This window comes from Zea mays, chromosome 8, assembly GCF_902167145.1.
Source record: "Zea mays cultivar B73 chromosome 8, Zm-B73-REFERENCE-NAM-5.0, whole genome shotgun sequence".
Lineage (NCBI taxonomy): Eukaryota > Viridiplantae > Streptophyta > Magnoliopsida > Poales > Poaceae > Zea > Zea mays.
This window is the reverse complement of record NC_050103.1, coordinates 126684304-126703707: the sequence shown is the minus strand read 5'-3', so window position 1 is coordinate 126703707 and position 19404 is coordinate 126684304. Positions and strand designations below refer to the sequence as shown.

The window sequence follows — 19404 nt, the reverse complement described above, 5'->3', positions numbered from 1 at the left end:
ATTGCACTCTCATTATCACATAGCAAAGGGACTTTGGTTAATTTGTAACCATAATCCCGTAGGGTTTGCCTCATCCAAAGTAATTGCGCGCAACAATGGCCTGCGGCAATGTACTCGGCTTCGGCGGTGGAAAGAGCGACCGAATTTTGCTTCTTTGAAGCCCAAGACACCAAGGACCTTCCCAAGAACTGGCAAGTCCCTGATGTGCTCTTTCTATTGATCTTACACCCCGCCCAATCGGCATCCGAATAACCAATCAAATCAAATGTGGATCCCCGAGGGTACCAAAGCCCAAACTTAGGAGTATAAGCCAAATATCTCAAGATTCGTTTTACGGCCGTAAGGTGAGATTCCTTAGGGTCGGATTGAAATCTTGCACACATGCAAACGGAAAGCATAATGTCCGGTCGAGATGCACATAAATATAGCAAAGAATCAATCATCGACCGGTATACCTTTTGATCAACAGATTTACCTCCCGTGTCGAGGTCGAGATGCCCATTGGTTCCCATGGGTGTCTTGATGGGTTTGGCATCCTTCATCCCAAACTTGCTTAGAATATCTTGAGTATACTTCGTTTGGCTTAGGAAGGTGCCTTCTTGGAGTTGCTTCACTTGAAATCCTAAGAAATACTTCAACTCCCCCATCATAGACATCTCGAACTTTTGTGTCATGATCCTACTAAACTCTTCACATGTAGACTCGTTAGTAGACCCAAATATAATATCATCAACATAAATTTGGCATACAAACAAGTCATTTTCAAGAGTTTTAGTGAATAAAGTAGGATCGGCCTTTCCGACTTTGAAACCATTTGCAATAAGAAAATATCTAAGGCATTCATACCATGCTCGTGGGGCTAGCTTTAGCCCATAAAGCGCCTTAGAGAGTTTATAGACATGGTTAGGGTACTCACTATCTTCAAAGCCGGGAGGTTGCTCAACATAGACCTCTTCCTTGATTGGTCCATTGAGGAAGGCACTTTTCACGTCCATTTGATAAAGCTTAAAGCCATGGTAAGTAGCATAGGCCAATAATATGCGAATTGACTCAAGCCTAGCTACGGGTGCATAGGTTTCACCGAAATCCAAACCTTCGACTTGGGAGTATCCCTTGGCCACAAGTCGAGCTTTGTTCCTTGTCACCACACCATGCTCATCTTGCTTGTTGCGGAAAACCCATTTGGTTCCTACAACATTTTGGTTAGGACGTGGAACTAAATGCCATACCTCATTCCTAGTGAAGTTGTTGAGCTCCTCTTGCATCGCCACCACCCAATCTGAATCTTGTAGTGCTTCCTCTACCCTGTGTGGCTCAATAGAGGAAACAAAAGAGTAATGCTCACAAAAATGTGCAACACGAGATCTAGTAGTTACCCCCTTATGAATGTCACCGAGGATGGTGTCGACGGGGTGATCTCGTTGGATTGCTTGGTGGACTCTTGGGTGTGGCGGCCTTTGTTCTTCATCCTCCTTGTCTTGATCATTTGCATCTCCCCCTTGATCATTGCCGTCATCTTGAGGTGGCTCATTTGCTTGATCTTCTACTTCATCATCTTGAGCTTCATCCTCATTTTGAGTTGGTGGAGATGCTTGCGTGGAGGAGGATGATTGATCTTGTGCATTTGGAGACTCTTTGGATTCCTTAGGACACACATCCCCAATGGACATGTTCTTTAGCGCGATGCACAGAGCCTCTTCATTACCTATCTCATCAAGATAAACTTGCTCTACTTGAGAGCCGTTAGTCTCGTCAAACACAACGTCACAAGAAACTTCAACTTGTCCAGTGGACTTGTTAAAGACTCTATATGCCCTTGTGTTTGAATCATATCCTAGTAAAAAGCCTTCTACAATCTTAGGAGCAAATTTAGATTTTCTAACTCTTTTGATAAGAATAAAGCATTTGCTACCAAAAACTCTAAAATATGAAATATTGGGCTTTTTACCGGTTAGGAGTTCATAGGATGTCTTCTTGAGGATTCGGTGTAGATATAACCGATTGATGGCGTAGCAGGCGGTGTTGACCGCCTCGGCCCAAAACCGATCCGGTGTCTTGTACTCATCAAGCATGGTTCTTGCCATGTCCAATAGAGTTCGATTCTTCCTCTCCACTATACCATTTTGTTGTGGCGTGTAGGGAGAGGAGAACTCATGCTTGATGCCCTCCTCCTTAAGGAAGCTTTCAATTTGAGAGTTCTTGAACTCCTTCCTGTTGTCGCTTCTAATTTTCTTGATCCTCAGGCCGAACTCGTTTTGAGCTCGTCTCAAGAATCCCTTTAAGGTCTCTTGGGTTTGTGATTTTTCCTGCAAAAAGAATACCCAAGTGAAGCGAGAATAATCATCCATAATAACTAGACAGTACTTACTCCCGTCGATGCTTATGTAAGCGATCGGGCCGAATAGATCCATGTGTAGGAGTTCCAGTGGCCTGTCGGTCGTCATGATATTCTTGTGTGGATGATGGGTGCCAACTTGCTTTCCTGCTTGACATGCGCTACAAACCCTGTCTTTCTCAAAATGAACATTGGTTAGTCCTAAAATGTGTTCTCCCTTTAGAAGCTTGTGAAGATTCTTCATCCCAACATGGGCTAGTCGGCGGTGCCAGAGCCAACCCATGTTAGTCTTAGCAATTAAGCATGTGTCGAGTTCAGCTCTATCAAAATCTACTAAGTATAGCTGACCCTCTAACACACCCTTAAATGCCATTGAATCATCACTTCTTCTAAAGACAGAGACACCTACATCAGTAAAAAGACAGTTGTAGCCCATTTGACATAGTTGAGAAACGGAAAGCAAATTGTAATCTAAAGAATCTACAAGAAAAACATTAGAAATGGAATGGTCAGGTGATATAGCAATTTTACCCAATCCTTTGACCAAACCTTGATTTCCATCCCCGAATGTAATAGCTCGTTGGGGATCTTGGTTTTTCTCATAGGAGGAGAACATCTTCTTCTCCCCTGTCATGTGGTTTGTGCACCCGCTGTCGATTATCCAACTTGAGCCCCCGGATGCATAAACCTACAAAACAAGTTTAGTTCTTGACTTTAGGTACCCAAATGGTTTTGGGTCCTTTGGCATTAGACACAAGAACTTTGGGTACCCAAACACAAGTCTTTGACCCCTTGTGCTTGCCCCCAACATATTTGGCAACTACCTTGCCGGATTTGTTAGTTAAGACATATGATGCATCAAAGGTTTTAAATGAAATGTCATGATCATTTGATGCACTAGGAGTTTTCTTCTTAGGCAACTTAGCACGGGTTGGTTGCCTAGAGCTAGATGTCTCACCCTTATACATAAATGCATGGTTAGGGCCAGAGTGAGACTTCCTAGAATGAGTTCTCCTAATTTTGCTCTCGGGATAACCGGCAGGGTATAAAATGTAACCCTCGTTATCCTGAGGCATGAGAGCTTTTCCCTTAACAAAGTTGGGCAATTTCTTAGAAGGGGCATTAATTTTAACATTGCCTCCCTGTTGGAAGCCAATGCCATCCTTAATGCCAGGGCGTCTCCCTCTATAGAGCATGCTTCTAGCGAATTTAAATTTTTCATTCTCTAAGTCATGCTCGGCAATTTTAGCATCTAATTTTGCTATATGATCATTTTGTTGTTTAATTAAAGCCATGTGATCATGTATAGCATTAATATCAACATCTCTACATCTAGTACAAATAGAAGTGTGCTCAACGGTAGATGTAGAGAGTTTGCAAGATTTTAATTCTACAACCTTATCATGTAATATATCATTTTTACTTCTAAGGTCGGAAATAGTAGCATTGCAAACATCAAGATCTTTAGCCTTAGCAAGCAATTTTTCATTTTCATCTCTAAGGCTAGCAAGACAAATGTTCAATTCTTCAATCTTAGCAAGCAAATTATCATTATCATTTCTAGGATTGGGAATTGAAACATTACAAGCATTAGAATCAACCTTAGCCAATAAATTAGCATTCTCATTTCTAAGGTTGTCTATGGTCTCATGGCAAGTGCTTAGCTCACTAGATAATTTTTCACATTTTTCAACTTCTAGAGCATAAGCATTTTTAACTTTAACATGTTTTTTGTTTTCCTTTATTAGGAAGTCCTCTTAGGAGTCCAAGAGATCATCCTTCTCATGGATGACACTAATTAATTCATTTAATTTCTCTTTTTGTTGCATGTTTAAGTTGGCAAAGAGAGTACACAAATTATCTTCCTCATCACTAGCATTATCATCGCTAGAGGATTCATATCTAGTGGAGGATTTAGATTTAACCTTTTTCTTTTTGCCGTCCTTTGCCATGAGGCACTTGTGGCCGACGTTGGGGAAGAGAAGTCCCTTGGTGACGGCGATGTTGGCGGCGTCCTCGTCGTCGGAGGAGTCGCTAGAGCTTTCGTCGGAGTCCCACTCGCGACAAACATGGGCATCGCCGCCCTTCTTCTTGTAGTATCTTTTCTTCTCCTTTCTTCTCCCCTTCTTGTCATCGCCCCTGTCACTGTCACTAGAAATAGGACATTTTGCACTAAAGTGACCGGGCTTACCACATTTGTAGCAGACCTTCTTGGAGCGGGGCTTGTAGTCTTTCCCCCTCCTTTGCTTGAGGATTTGGCGAAAGCTTTTGATGACGAGCGCCATTTCCTCGTTGTCGAGCTTGGAGGCGTCGATGGGTGTTCTACTCGGTGTAGACTCCTCCTTCTTCTCTTCCGTCGCTTTGAATGCGACCGGTTGAGCTTCGGACGTAGAAGGACCGTCAAGCTCGTTGATCTTCCTTGATCCCTTGATCATGAATTCAAAGCTCACAAAATTCCCGATCACTTCCTCGGGAGTCATTAGTGTGTATCTAGGATTGCCACGAATTAATTGTACTTGAGTAGGGTTAAGGAAAATAAGTGATCTTAGAATAACCTTAACCACCTCGTGGTCATCCCATTTCTTGCTCCCGAGGTTGCGCACTTGATTTACCAAGGTTTTGAGCCGGTTGTACATGTCTTGTGGCTCCTCCCCTTGGCGTAGACGGAAGCGACCGAGCTCCCCCTCGATTGTTTCCCGCTTGGTGATCTTGGTGAGTTCATCACCCTCGTGCGCGGTCTTGAGCACGTCCCAAACTTCCTTGGCGCTCTTTAATCCTTGCACCTTGTTGTATTCCTCCCTACTTAGAGAGGCGAGGAGTATGGTTGTGGCTTGGGAGTTGAAGTGCTCGATTTGGGCCACCTCGTCCTCATCAAAATCCTCATCCCCTACGGATGGTACATGTGCTCCAAACTCAACAACATTTCATATACTTTTGTGGAGTGAGGTTAGATGAAATTTAATTAAATCACTCCACCTAGCATAATCTTCACCGTCAAAGGTTGGCGGTTTGCCTAATGGAACGGAAAGTAATGGAGTATGTCTAGAAGTGCGAGGGTAATGTAAGGGGATCTTACTAAACTTCTTGCGCTCATGGCGCTTAGAAGTTACGGAGGGCGCGTCAGAGCCGGAGGTGGAAGGTGATGAAGTGTCGGTCTCGTAGTAGACCACCTTCCTCATCTTATTTATCTTGTCACCACTCCGATGCGACTTGCGAGAAGAAGCTTTCTTCTCCTTCCCTTTTCCGTTTTTGCGGGACTCTTCCGATGAAGCCTTCTCGTGGCTGGTAGTGGGCTTTTCGCCGGTCTCCATCTCCTTCTTGGCGTGATCTCCCGACATCACTTCGAGCGGTTAGGCTCTAATGAAGCACCGGGCTCTGATACCAATTGAAAGTCGCCTAGAGGGGGGGTGAATAGGGCGAAACTGAAATTTACAAAGTTAATCACAACTACAAGTCGGGTTAGCGTTAGAAATATAATCAAGTCCGCGAGAGAGGGTGCAAAACAAATCGCAAGCAAATAAGGAGTGTGACACGCGGATTTGTTTTACCGAGGTTCGGTTCTTGCAAACCTACTCCCCGTTGAGGTGGTCACAAAGACCGGGTCTCTTTCAACCCTTTCCCTCTCTCAAACGGTCCCTCGGACCGAGTGAGCTTCTTCTTCTCAATCAAACGGGAACAAAACTTCCCCGCAAGGGCCACCACACAATTGGTGCCTCTTGCCTTGGTTACAATTGAGTTGATCGCAAGAAAGAATCAAAGAAGAAAGCAATCCAAGCGCAAGAGCTCGAAAGAACACAAGTAAATCTCTCTCTCTAATCGCTAAGGCGTTGTGTGGAATTTGGAGAGGATTTGATCACTTGGGTGTGTCTAGAATTGAATGTTAGAGCTCTTGTAAGTGGTTGAAGTAGGAAAACTTGGGTGTCTTGAATGTGGGGTGGTTGGGGGTATTTATAACCCCAACCACCAAACTAACCGTTTGGTGGGGCTGTCTGTCGCATGGTGCACCGGACAGTCCAGTGCACATCGGACAGTGACCGGTGCGCCAGCCACGTCACCAGGTTGTTGGGTTCCGACCGTTGGAGCTCTGACTTCTAGGCCCGCCTAGATGTCCGGTGGCACACCGGACATGCACTATAGAGTGTCCGGTGCGCCACTTCGCGCGTGCCTGACTTCTGCGCGCTCTAGCGCGCATTTAATGATTCTGCAGGTGACCGTTGGCGCCGAATAGCCGTTGTTCCGCTGGCTGACCGGACAGTCCGGTGTACACCGGACACGTCCGGTGAATTATAGCGGAGCAAATTCCCAAAGCTGGCGAGTTCCAGAGTCGCTCTTCCCTGGGGCACCGGACACTGTCCGGTGTACACCGGACAGTCCGGTGAATTATAGCGGAGCGCCTCTGGATTTTCCCGAAGGTGAGGAGTTCAGCGTGACATCCCTGGTGCACCGGACACTGTCCGGTGGTGCACCGGACACTGTCCGATGCGCCAGACCAGGGCACACTTCGGTTATCCCTTGCTCTTTTTGTTGAACCTAATTCTTGGTCTTTTTATTGGCTAAGTGTGAACCTTTGACACCTGTATAACTTATGCACTAGAGCAAACTAGTTAGTCCAATTTATTTGTGTTGGGCAATTCAACCACCAAAATCATTTAGGAAATAGGTGTAAGCCTAAATTCCCTTTCAGTTCTGAAGTCACATTATGTGCAACCTTCGTAAACAATTTTGTTTTCACTCTATATTTTGTTTGATTGTGTTGTGTGGCATCGTATATTTATATATATCGCCAAGTGGCCATAACAACTATATTAAATCTGGGAAATTAAATCGAAATACAATGAAACACAGATAAGTTAAATCTCTGCTCTCTCCTCGTGCATAAAGTTTTACCCGAAGTAACCTGAAAAAATTCAATATTAATGCATGAAAGCCTTTTTGGCACAGAAAACATCACAAATTGGGATTTTATTAGTAAGCAATAAGACCTTGTCAGATGAATAAATGCTAGAATCTCAGTCATACATTACTCAACCAGATGTTGGCACATTGCTATTTGTCGCTGAACGGCATGAAGCAAACTTTGAGATAAATGACTAGTACCTTAGCAACACGAAGTTGCGAGTACATCGAAAGGTAATTCTGAGATTTTTCACAATGTTTGTGTGAAAAACCATTGTGTGTTCCCGTCGAACCACTTTACTCGTTCTATCTAGAACCTCTATGCTTGTGTCGCATACATCTCTCGGAATTGTAAATACTTATAGTCACTGAATTGACTCGGGATAGTCCTTTGACAAGTTTGGTATACACTGTAAACTAAATGGTAAAGGTCGGTCCTGAATGGACACATACCTGGGGTTTATGTAGCCGAACTACACTGAATTCCACCCTTTGGCATGCTTACCATTATCTACATCCGATCTACCAGAAGTGAGAAGAGTAGACAAATAACTATGAAATCCCACATCACCACAAAGCTTGTAGCTAAATTAGACATTAACATATTCTTGGTCCTCGGAGCCAGAAGAGCCATATGTCTTGACCACTAGACTACTAGTGATGATAATTTGTGATAGAAATATAAAGATCTTATGGAGACCTGTTGTATTCTCCCTAGTCCTGATGACTCCTTCGTATGAGAGTAGTAATATCTGTTGTTGAAGAAGGATCCTAGGCGGATACTAGTCTTGTTTTGTTCTTGCCAAGCAGTTATCATCATTTGTTTCATGAAAAGCTAGTTATATGGTGGTTTTCCCAGATAAAAAGTGAATTCTTGGCCTTGTCTGTTCTATTCCAAAGATTCTCTTTTTGCTGAACAATAAAGAGATCGAAATAATGTTTTATAGAACAAGTTGGTATATAATATGAGGAGAAATATTTTCCCTGCTGGCAACACCATAAATATTTGACTATTGTTATAAGTTCTATCCCAAAATTATAATACCTAAAAAAATGTTGCATAACTTGAAACCCGATTTCAGACCGGTATGAGTAATTGGGTAAACAATGGGCAATGGTAAAACGAGTTGGACTATACATCTCTGCATAACAAAAATATCTGCTTGGCAGCATTGGCCTGACGCCGTGCACTTTACTACCAATATAAACACACATTTTTCCTATGTGCCTCAAAGCACAATACAACCAGTGAATGTCCTTGTGAGCGCTAGACCCTGATGGTCATTTTACTTGTTGATCTGAAGTCAACTAATGGCTCCAAACGATGTATGGTATTCATGAGCCCCTGAAGGACCCTTATGGATAAAATAGTGTTGTGCATGTTAGTCTAAATCTTAATGATTGACTATGCATTTGGTAGTAATAACAATAAGTTTGCAGAATTGTAACCATGAAGCAACTTGTTGTTGCATGTCTTGTTGGATGTTGAGACTAACCCTTCATGTTGAAGGACAAATATGTAGTATTCATCCCACTACATTAATCTAAGTCCAAAGCTCACTGCATAAAACCTCTATCTGTAATGTGTGTAAGATTTCCCAAATAAATCACCACAATAGCATACATTGGCCACAACTGGATGATTGTGGTTGGGGATTTTATATGTATGCTTTTAGAACATCTCGGCATTAGGGGGAGGAATGCCCATATAGTGTAATGCCTCAATATTCTATTAAACGCACAAAAGTCAAACTGAATATGTCGTTCAGTGTGTACTCCTGTGTATATGGAGTTTGCCTGAAATCGTTGAGGAGTAACCATATTGGTCTGAATGCTTCTACCTGATGTAGATGTGGATATACCCGGGATTAATATCATATCCACATTTGACTTATTGACATTTGATCTATTCTCGGGGACGCCTGCGAATATGATCCATCAGCCTTAGTCAAAGCATATGTTTCTGATTGCAGATTCACGTGGTCTGTGATAACTCTCCTCCGATTAATTCACCCTGATGGTGATTTGCCTCATGAAGAGGTTCATCTTGATGATGAAATTCCTAGCAATGCGCGCAATATCATTATGCTGGGAATACAGAACAATGAATCTTTCGTTTTGGGAAATAACGGAGATCATTATTAAATGTGGGATACAAATATGTCGACACCTATCTTGCCCCTCTAGATTGCAAATGGATCCAAAACAAAGTCCTAGGCATGAGTGCTTTAAGCTCTCTTATCGGGTCATTGATAAATGCAATCGAGGCTGAACCAATGATCGCAAAATGAAAGTCGCGAGCTTGAAGTTCGGACATTTATGGGCACTATTGGAATAATGTGTGGTGAATGCGATGGTTCAAGTGGTCTTGTGAGAGACCCATCCCACGTATGTGTTGAATAAACACTGTTCCGCTATGTAATATATCTGGAAAATGACATGAATTAAAATATGCAGTTAATAGGATTCTGAAGATCCGTCATGAGATCCTAGGAGGACTCATATATTTGAATTATAAATATGCAACATATAAATCTCATACCGAATAATACATTCCTGATGAATGATCACTCTCCTATGTAGGGAGAATATCTCGTAGTTGAGACTATCGTTCCCAGATGGAACCTATCCAGAAGAAACAAAGTCTGTGTTGAACACCAAAGTTTGATAATCCCTATAAAAGGATGAAGACCCATACAGACCCGAAAAGGAATAAGATGAGGTACCAAAGGACTTGAAGTTCACCGAATAAGCACATGTGCATTCCATGAGTTTTACTTATGGTAATTTCCACTAGATGTGGAATTACGGTATCCTCTAAAGCCCTGATGGCAGAAACCTATAAGGTTTAGGTGTTACTGGCAAAATATCCCCATTGTGCCAGAATGACAGACTATAACGATGTATCTGATCGATGAAAAATCCCTGATGGATTACGATCTTAGATGGACTTTTGGTACACCATCATAGATGTTGCAATGGATGAACGCCTCTAGCGATGTGTCATATTTAGAATATGTACTATTGCAACTATACTATCCCCTAAGTCCTATTGAAGGACATGTTATTTACTTTACACAACTATGTATAAATTGTGGTGTAAGATAGAAAATGATAGCACCCCAACCTCATTCATTCTCGTTATTCCAGATGAACAATGAGACATATATCTTGAAGAATATGCTTGAGTTATGAGGGATAAAGACTTTGACAGATGTCATCGTCAGGGGGAGCGAATGCTTATATTGATCACAACCGTGAGACAATAAATGTCATATTCTATGCCCTGAAGGCGTGAGCTTGATGATCAATATGTGAACTTTTATGGAACTTTCTATCAAATATATAGATCTAGTCGATCGAACACCATCAATCAAAGTGGCTTATTTATATTGATACGTGCACTTACCTCGTATATCCTAGAAGTGAGTAGAGGTAAAGTTCCTGAAATAGTCCTTGCAAGGATATGCAATTCGTTTGCTAAATCTTTATGTGCATATACTTATAGAAAAAAGATGTTTTGCCTTATTGATACGGTTTTGCAAGGATCAGGGGGAGCACATTTCTAAAAGTTAGCCCTTGTAGAAGATTCGATAGAATCTAGATCTCAGAGGATCGAAATCTGTCCCGATGACAGCTGTTGTACTCTTTTTCCCTTTGTGAGTTTTCTTGAAGTTTCTCATATAAGGTTTTTAACGAGGCAACAAAGTGCAAATGCAATTTGTATCACCATGCTCTCTTTCTCCATATTTTTTCCACTGGGTTTTTCGGAGTTTTAACGAGGCATGTGTTGGTTACGGTATTCGCCCAAGGGGGAGGGTTAAGTAACCCTAGTTAGGGTTATGTGGGCAAATATCTGCTTTGCCCCTGAGGGGTCTTACATCTCTATATAAGGAACCTGTACACCCCTTCATATTACAGAGATCAGAAAGAGGCCAGAGGCCCAACCCTATATCCAGTGTCTCGTGTGTTTTCTCTGTCGTGCTTATGGGAAAGGAGACGAGCTCTCTACATCTTCTTGCGCCTCTACTGCTGACGGGAGGAGCAGATCTGGTGATCCGTGGTAACGTAGTTCTCAACACACACAACTACACAAGCCGTGCGTGTCATGCCCCAGCCAGCGAGCGACCCGGCCGGTTGTCACAGCGGCCGGCGGCTGCGAGATCGCGATCGAATCTAGAGGACTGGATGGGGAGCCTCCCTTTTTTTGGTTGCGTGGTGCGGTGTGGTGCAGTCCTCCTTTCCCCCGGCCCCGCACGTACTAGGCACTTTATTATTAGATCACGTCCTCTTCTCTGCTAGTCATCTATCTTTTTTTCCGCGGGCGAGGGCAGAGGGCGAGGAGGCTTCGTGTGTTTCCCCTCCCGGCCGGCTACCAAACGTTTGTTGTGTGAACATTGTTTTTTCCCCCAAACAAACGCGTCGTTGTAAAGAATCGAACATGTGATCTTGGAGAGCAGCAGCACACAGGCGGCTTGCATAGAACGGTGATGTGTGTGTACTGTATGTATGCAGGGGGGGTGTAGTGGAGGTGGACTAGTGGTGCCGTGGTGGTGTCAGCCCGGCCACACATGCAACCTGTTCGGAGCAGGCAGGGGCCATTGGTCCGGCGCCAACGTACGACACATGGATGCGTCTGCAGTGTGGACGTGCCTGGGCCTACGTAGAACCTAGCTAGCTAGAGCTGGGTAGCCAGAGATCAGAGGTTATCGGGAATTTCTAGGGTTCCTCGTTTTTGCCCGTCCTTACCCTGGCTGGCTGACGCGTCCCGGCGAATAATGTGGCGCGCGCGGTCTCCGTGTAGACGTCATGTGTCCGGCGGGCCACGGAAATTTCGTGCTGCTAGCTTTTGCTCCCTGTCGTGTGGTGGTCTCCGGTGCTGCTAGCATGCATATCGCGGCCGGGCAGATTTGTTTGGTGCCAATGGTCAACGACGACGAGTACAGTGTACGTACGTCTTTTTAGTGCGCGGCGCGATAGGGCAGCAGTCAGCAGAGACAGAGCGAGGCGCCCGTGCCGCGGTGGTAGCCCCCGCGTCGGGTCGGGTGGGTGCCGAAGGAAGTCGCGCGTGGCGTGGGCCTGTCCATCGAACAAAAGGGAAAGGAAAACGGGCAGTGGCCGCCGGGCGGTGGGTTGGGCTTGGGCCACATTGGCCTTTACTCGGCACCGGTCTTTTTGACATTTGTTTAATTTACCAGCGCAACAGCACTGCAAACGTGCGTACCGTCAATATATGCTGGTAGATCTGAACTCAATGTATTTCTGTTACGTGCGTAATAGAAATGGCTCCTCCGGCCGGAGTAAAAAAAAAACACACGGGAAATCGTCGGACGGCCGAGTTCACATAACGGATTATTAGAGGTGCCGAGGCCCAGCAGATACATAGGCGGACAAGGCAGCACGACCCATGAATGAATGGTCTTTGGCTCTTTGTCCTCCAGTTCGTTTCGGTGACAACCCGGCAGACAAGGGACGCGACCGCCCGGTTGAACAAGTGATGTGAAAGCGAAACGGAAATGCAGGAGCCACACAGCACACGATAAACAATACAGCAGAAGGCTCTGGCTCTGGCCCTGCCCCGGTCCCCCTTCCAGCCAAAAACCACTGATGAGTGTTTCAATGTATACAGGTGAACAAAGAGGGCCAAAGACCACACCTAGAACATGCATGCTGACCTCCCGCGCCTCCTCGAGGGGCTAGCGGTGTAACCGAACGCGCGCACAGGCCAGGGGATTTCCCTGGCTGGCACACGCTGCTGCTGGCACTTGGCTGCTGACTGCCATACACGCTTCGCTCCAGGTTTCAGCTCCACTGGTAGTAGTAGTAGTACCTTACCATCGCGCTGACATCTTTCGATGACCGTGTGGGACGCGATCCTGCCTGCGTCTCCAAGTCGAAGATCATCAGCTCAAGGCTCGTCGTCGACACAAATAGGCGTCGTACTCGTACCACTAGGCCGCGGCTGCGCCTCCGGCTCCGGCCTGGTGGATCCACGGAACTCCGACCCCGTCTCTGCGACCGGTAGCAACATATCTAGCCCCTGCCGTGCTGCGGCGGCGGCGGCGACGGTGAGAGGCTTCTTCAGCAACGCCACGGACACGTCGGCGTCCATCTCTGCTGCCCTTTTGCAGCTCCTCAGACGCTCCGAGCCCTCAGGCTTCGATCCCACCACGCTCCACCTCACGCTCTCGATCTCCAACACCGCGTCGCTGCTGCCAGGACCGCCAGAATTGCTCGCTGGATACGGCACGGGAGGAGCTGACGGGTGAAAGACGGTGACGGGTCCGTGAGGCGGCGCGCCGTAGGCATGGGAAGGGACGACCGAAGGCGGCAACGGCCGGAGCGACGTGAATTTCGTCTGGGCTGTTGTTAGACTTAGACCAGGGGGTCTCTGAACGCCGTAGCCTGACGCAGAAGAGGAGGCGGCGGCGGCGGTTCTCTGCGCCATGTTGCTGCTGAGCTGCTGCGTCAGGTAACTGGACGACTGGTACGGTGCCGCTGGCCCCTTTTCCGTGAAGTTTCTGAAACTGTTCCTTGCATTGAAAGATGACTCCGGTGCATGTCTGCAGTGTATTGAAAGATAAGGATTCTTACTGGCTGTTGCTAGTTCAGGTTGCTGGTTGTGGCCACCTGTTCTGAAACTGCTGGTACCAGGCAGAAAAGCCCGAACAGCTGCTGGAGCCAAAGAGAAACGTGACGGGTGTCCAGACGGTTGCCTCTCTCCATCTGATATCCTACACGCAGCAGCGGGATCAGCCAGAGCCAGTCCTCCGTGAAACAGCTGTGGGAAAACTTTCGTACGCGTTCCCCGGTCTTCAGCTTGGCTTTGTTTACTGGAACAAGCTGGGGTTCCGTTGTTCAGGCCTCTACAGTGCATGCTGCTGCTGGTCCCAAGTGTGACCGTTTTTCCCATGAGGCGCAGTGTCGTTTCGGCGTTGTGCTGCATACCCTGCCCAGAGTTCTGGCTGGGACAGCGGCTTCGCAGCCCAAGTAGCTTCTGCTGTGAATTGTGATCCATTGAAAGCTCTTGCTGTTTGGCGCATGGATACTTTTTGTTTGGAATTGTGTAGTAATGAACTTTTGCTCTTTCAGAACTTGGCCACTGCCTCACATCCATCCCATATGCCATTGGGCCCGCTGGAGGAAAACGAGGATCTGCATGAAAAGCAGACTGGTCTATTGTATAGAATTGTCGAGCATGATAGTTGGGTACATGATCCATGCGGGTAATAGAACTGAAGATGGTTGGATAATCTGAGGGGCATGAGGAATTCTCCCCCAAACACTGCCTCGTAAAAATGTCAACAGAATTAGGGGTGCCACCAGGATGAACCTTGACGAATTCACCTCGTGAATTGATAGGAAGGCCGACATAATCGTCACGGCGGCTGTGCATGTTCCTGAATGCAGCAGATACACAATCGATGGCTTGTGCTGGTTTATTTGATCCTGTTGAAGAGCTTATGCTTCTCACCACGTTACCAGATCTAAGAATCTCAGAACTAACTTTTCCCAAGTGGTAATTAGCATCAGCCTTCTCGTGGAACGTGATACTGCTCCTATCATATAAACAACAACTGGAAGGCTCTGACAATGGGCTCATATCACCTGATACTCCCTTGGGTGCCAAACTAACAGGATTAAATGATGCTTGTGATATCATATGGTTTTGTTCTCCAAGATACTGAACATCAAGACTTGAAACATTGTTGCCATTCAGATGAGAGTTCACACCTTGGAATTTTTGACATGGCATCTTACTAGATAAGCTTGCCAAACTCGTGGAGTTCAAACAGTTACTGCCATGACAAGTTTCTATGCAGTGATTCAGATCCACTGAGTTTCCCAGTATAGTGATATCTTTTGGTTTGGTAAGTGGGATTGTACGGCAAACACCAGCTAGTACTACATTTTCAGACAAAGAATTGGTAATCTCAACAGTCCGGGATATAGCTTCAGCTTGTTGATAAACCAACTGTTGATCATCTCTATCACGGTGGTCACGACCTTCCTGAGTGGCTTGCTGGAATGTCTGTACAGATTGTGGTTGCTTTGTATTATCTGCAGGTAGATGTGCGGTCCTTCCAAATATGTCAGCGCCATCAGAAAAGGTAACATGCTTTGATTTGCAACAAGAATTTAATTTACACCTCATATCTGTTGTATTCGGTGCTGTGCTAGAACCTGCTTTTGACTGATCCTTACAAATGCTTTGAGTTTGAACACTGTTTGCCATATCCTTTTTGTGTATTTCCAAAACTGACTTTCTGTTTCCCTTCTTACTTTTCTTATCCAGTAAGACTGAGACCTCTTGTTTTCCCTTTTTCTTGCAAGAACTCTTGGGTTCCCTATTTTTTATAGGATGCTGAAATGACTTAGAAATGCTAACTGAGTTCACCTTTACCCCACTGTTTTTCTCCTGAAATGAGAAAAAAAACACAAATGTATCACATCTCTTGAGGTATTTCTGCTACAAGTTGTATTTGAAGGTATTATTTGAACCTATCAACAAAGTGGGAGGTGAGAGACTTCTATTACTTTCACCATTCTATACAGTATATACTATATACCGCATTACTTGGGAACGTTGCAAGTATTTTGTACATGGTAAGTATTCACACTCAGTCAACCAAACTATGGCATACCTCCATAACAAAACAAACAACAAAAATGATATTTTAGCCAGCAGTTCAGCACTTTGCAAAAGCAAGTGTCCCTATAACAATTGAGCAGGCATGAATATCACATAGTAATAGAAACTACTAAGAAAGTGACATTGAATAAAACAATCTAAGTATCTAACTCAAACAACATGAAGATCAAGAACAATAAGGGGCATTAGACACATGAGGCCAGTAGACACCACAGATGAAAACTCAAGGGAAAACGTGACAAGTAACCAAAACATTAACAACAGCTAGAAGGTGGTGGGAATTTTTTCTCACACCTTAGTCATTCACAACAAATAATATGGAAGCAGTCAATAAGTAAGTTTTAGTTACAACTGATTGCTATGCATCCGAATTATACGCTGGCAATATTTATGCCATCTGATACACCTTGTATCTAATGATGAAGGCAAAGCACACCTAAAGCTTTTTGGCTGGTTAGCAATTACCCAAAAGCAGGAATACGAATAATGGATGAGCACAAATTTAGGAACTCTCAAGGAGTTAGCAATCTGTGCGTATGGTCATTGGTCAGCTGAACAATAAGATCCACTTGTTTGTAGCATACAAGCTCCGGCAGACCTGTACCTGCCTGAGAATACAAACATTCTACTGCGCCGACAAAATCGTGATATCAGAAATGGAAAGCAAGTCGATGGTCGATGCAATGCGCTATACCTTTGGTCTGGCATCGATCCCAGTCGGGACCTTTTTCTTCTTGTTGGTCTTAACACTGGCAGCGAGCACTAGCTTTCCCTTGTCTTTCTCCGCCTTCCTCTTGGCAGCCTTCCCCTTGCCACGCCCCTGGCCGCCTCGGGGCACCCGCGGGACCGCGGCGAAGAGCTCGGCGACGGAGCGCTTGCGGCGCTTGGCCGCCAACCTCCTCTCCACCTCGGCCTCCTCCTCCTCCACCGCTGCCGCCTCGTCCCGCCACCACCGGAACCGCCGCACCTCCATGGGCGGTAGCGCCCCCGCGTCCCCGCCGAAAGGCCAGCTCCCGCCCCCGCCGCCCTCGGCCCGCGCCCGCGCACGCACCGCGTACTCCCTGCGTCGCAGCGATAAAAATGAAACAGTGGCACGAGATGAGGTGAGGCGAGGTCGGGCACCGGCAGAGCAGCAGCAGGCGCAATGTGGAGAAGGCCGGGCCACCAGCCGCAATGCAGTACCGGATGGAGAACGACGTGCCGGCGGCCGCCATCCCCGGCGGCGCGCGGGGCGGACGAGGTGGGTGGGCTGGGTTTCCCCCGGCTCGGTTTCCCGCGTCGCGGCGCCGATGGCGACGGGAGAGAGGGGAAAGCGACGCGAGGAAGACTGGACTGGACTGACGGAGGCGCGTGGAGTGAGAATTTTGCAAACATGGCACCGGCTACGACGGGCTTCAGAAATTTGGCACCGCCATCGTGGCAATTGAATTCGTAGCATTATAATCCTACACGGTTTAAAAATTTAGCATCGGTCTCTCTAAATGGCCATTAGCACATTTCTTCTTCCCGTTTTGCCCTCGCGCCGTTTCTTCCCTGGGCGTGTCTCCCTCCGCCACGCCTTCTTCGACCTCGTTTTGCCCTCGCGTCGCGCCCACCCCGCTCGTCGCCTACCGCCGCAGGGGGCCCCGGCGGGACCTCGCCGTCGACCCGGCCGCGGCGCGCGCCGCGCTCGTCACCTGCGGGGGCCTCTGCCCGGGGCTCAACACCGTGCTGAGGGAGCTCGTCGTCGGGCTCCAGGAGCTCTACGGCGTCCGCCACGTCCTCCACGCTCATCGACGCCTGGGGGGAGCGCTTCGTGGCGCTGGACCGGGGCAGCCTCCGCCACCCGCAGTGGCAGGAGGTCGCCGAGGTCGTCTCCTCTCGCGACAGCTACTCCAAGGCGCCCAAATCCGACGTCCAGTGCAAGAACCGCATCGACACGCTCAAGAAGAAGTACAAGGTCAAGAAGGCCAAGCACGACTCCGACTGGCGCTACTTCGACCGCCTCGACGACCTGCTCGCTCCCGTGCTGCTCAAGCCCAATTCTTCTTCTTCCTCGGCTGCTGCTGCTACGGCGGCGGCGGCAGCCCGGAGCGCCGGGCCCATGGTCCCTCCGCGCATCAACTTCCCGCAGCGCACCCGCACGCCCCTCCACTCCTCCGCGGGGGCAAAGTGGAGGATGCCGTCGCCGTTGCCCCAGCCGTCGGCGTCGTCCGACTCCTCCGACGGGTTCCCGCCGTCCGCGGTGGCGAACGGCAAGAGGCAGCGCGTGGAGGAGCCCGCCGCCGCCGCCGCGGACAACGGCGCGGAGAGCAGCGTCAGCCGCGCGCAGGGTCTGCGCGAGCTGGCGCAAGCGATCCGGCGGCTAGGGGAGGTGTACGAGCGCGTGGAGAGCGCCAAGAGGGATCAGGAGCTCCGGATGGAGCGGGAGCGCCTGGACTCCGCCCGGCAGCTGGAGGAGCAGCGCGTGCAGTTCTCCACTAGCATGCCCCGCAGCAGTCGCATTACCAGAACAGCACAAGCCCCACCGGGGGCGATGACAACGGCAGCGACTCGGACAAGGAAGCTCAGGAGGATGCGGAAGACGAAGAGGAAGAGAGCCAGTGATTGCTCTCCTCTTCAGCAATGGAATGGTAACTCAACACAAAAAAGTGGAGAACGCGAGGGCAAAACAAGGTCGAAGAAGGCGTGGCGGAGGGAGACACACCCAGGGAAGAAACGGCGCGAGGGCAAAACGAGAAAAGAAATATGCTAATGACCATTTAGAGAGACCGATGCTAAATTTTCAAACCGTGTAAGATTATAATGCTACGAATTCAATTGCCACGATAGTGGTGCCAAGTTTCTGAAGCCCGCCGTAGCCGGTGCCATGTTTGCAAAATTCTCGCGTGGAGTGCGTCGTGCGGCTCTGCAGGTTTTCTCAGTGATCTTTTCACTGTTCGGGTGCGGGAGCGTGATGCGCTCTCGATGGCAGTGCGTTGGGCCGGCTGGCCTGCCGTCCCGAGACGTCAGTGGCAGGGGCCATGGGATAGGCACCTGCGCGCCAGGCAAGCACCGCTGCTTCCCAAAGGGCTAGGCTAGGTGCTGTTTGACATATCGTCTTCCGGATTCACCAAAACTTGAGATCCAATGACCAGATGTATGTATAGATTTCCTGAGGGCCCGTTCGGTTTGGCCTGGAATGGCCTGAAATACGGCTCATTCCGTCTGAAATTATGTCGTTGGGATTAAAACTGGACTAAAGCCTAAATGGTTGTTCGGATAGAATTAATCCTGAATGAAACCAGGGCATTCTTGGCCTTTGTACGCCTCTTCCACTTGGATTGGAGCCATGCCTATGAACACGTGAAATCAAACCAGGCCAAGATTTAGTAAAACAACCCGGATCCACTCTATCCCGGTGTGGAACGGTTCCTAAGAGCAACTCCAGTGGTTCTTTAAAAGACTTCCTAAATCAATAATTTAGGTAGTTAACATGAAAATTATTCTTTGAACAGTTCTCTAAATGAACTTTCTAAATTTAACAACTTGTCATCTAACC

The 19404-nt window shown here is 47.3% G+C and overlaps 1 protein-coding gene and 1 pseudogene across 2 annotated transcripts; one reads left to right on the top strand and one right to left on the bottom strand.

Moving 5' to 3' along the window:
* Positions 1-12731: 12731 nt before the first annotated feature.
* LOC103635848 (uncharacterized) lies at positions 12732-17379 on the bottom strand. Of its 2 annotated transcripts, XM_020542734.3 has the most exons (3): positions 17067-17379; positions 16579-16945; positions 12732-15650 (listed from the first exon to the last, which is right to left on the bottom strand). In XM_020542734.3, exons 1-3 carry the CDS (start codon positions 17096-17098, stop codon positions 13140-13142), a joined length of 2910 nt encoding a protein of 969 aa, XP_020398323.2. In that variant the 5' UTR covers positions 17099-17379; the 3' UTR covers positions 12732-13139. The 2 variants fall into 2 exon arrangements, with proteins under 2 accessions (XP_020398323.2, XP_035817687.1); XM_035961794.1 differs by having other exon boundaries at positions 16579-17378.
* A 219-nt stretch (positions 17380-17598) lies between these two features.
* LOC103637248 (trihelix transcription factor ASIL2-like) lies at positions 17599-18470 on the top strand (annotated as a pseudogene).
* Positions 18471-19404: the final 934 nt, after the last annotated feature.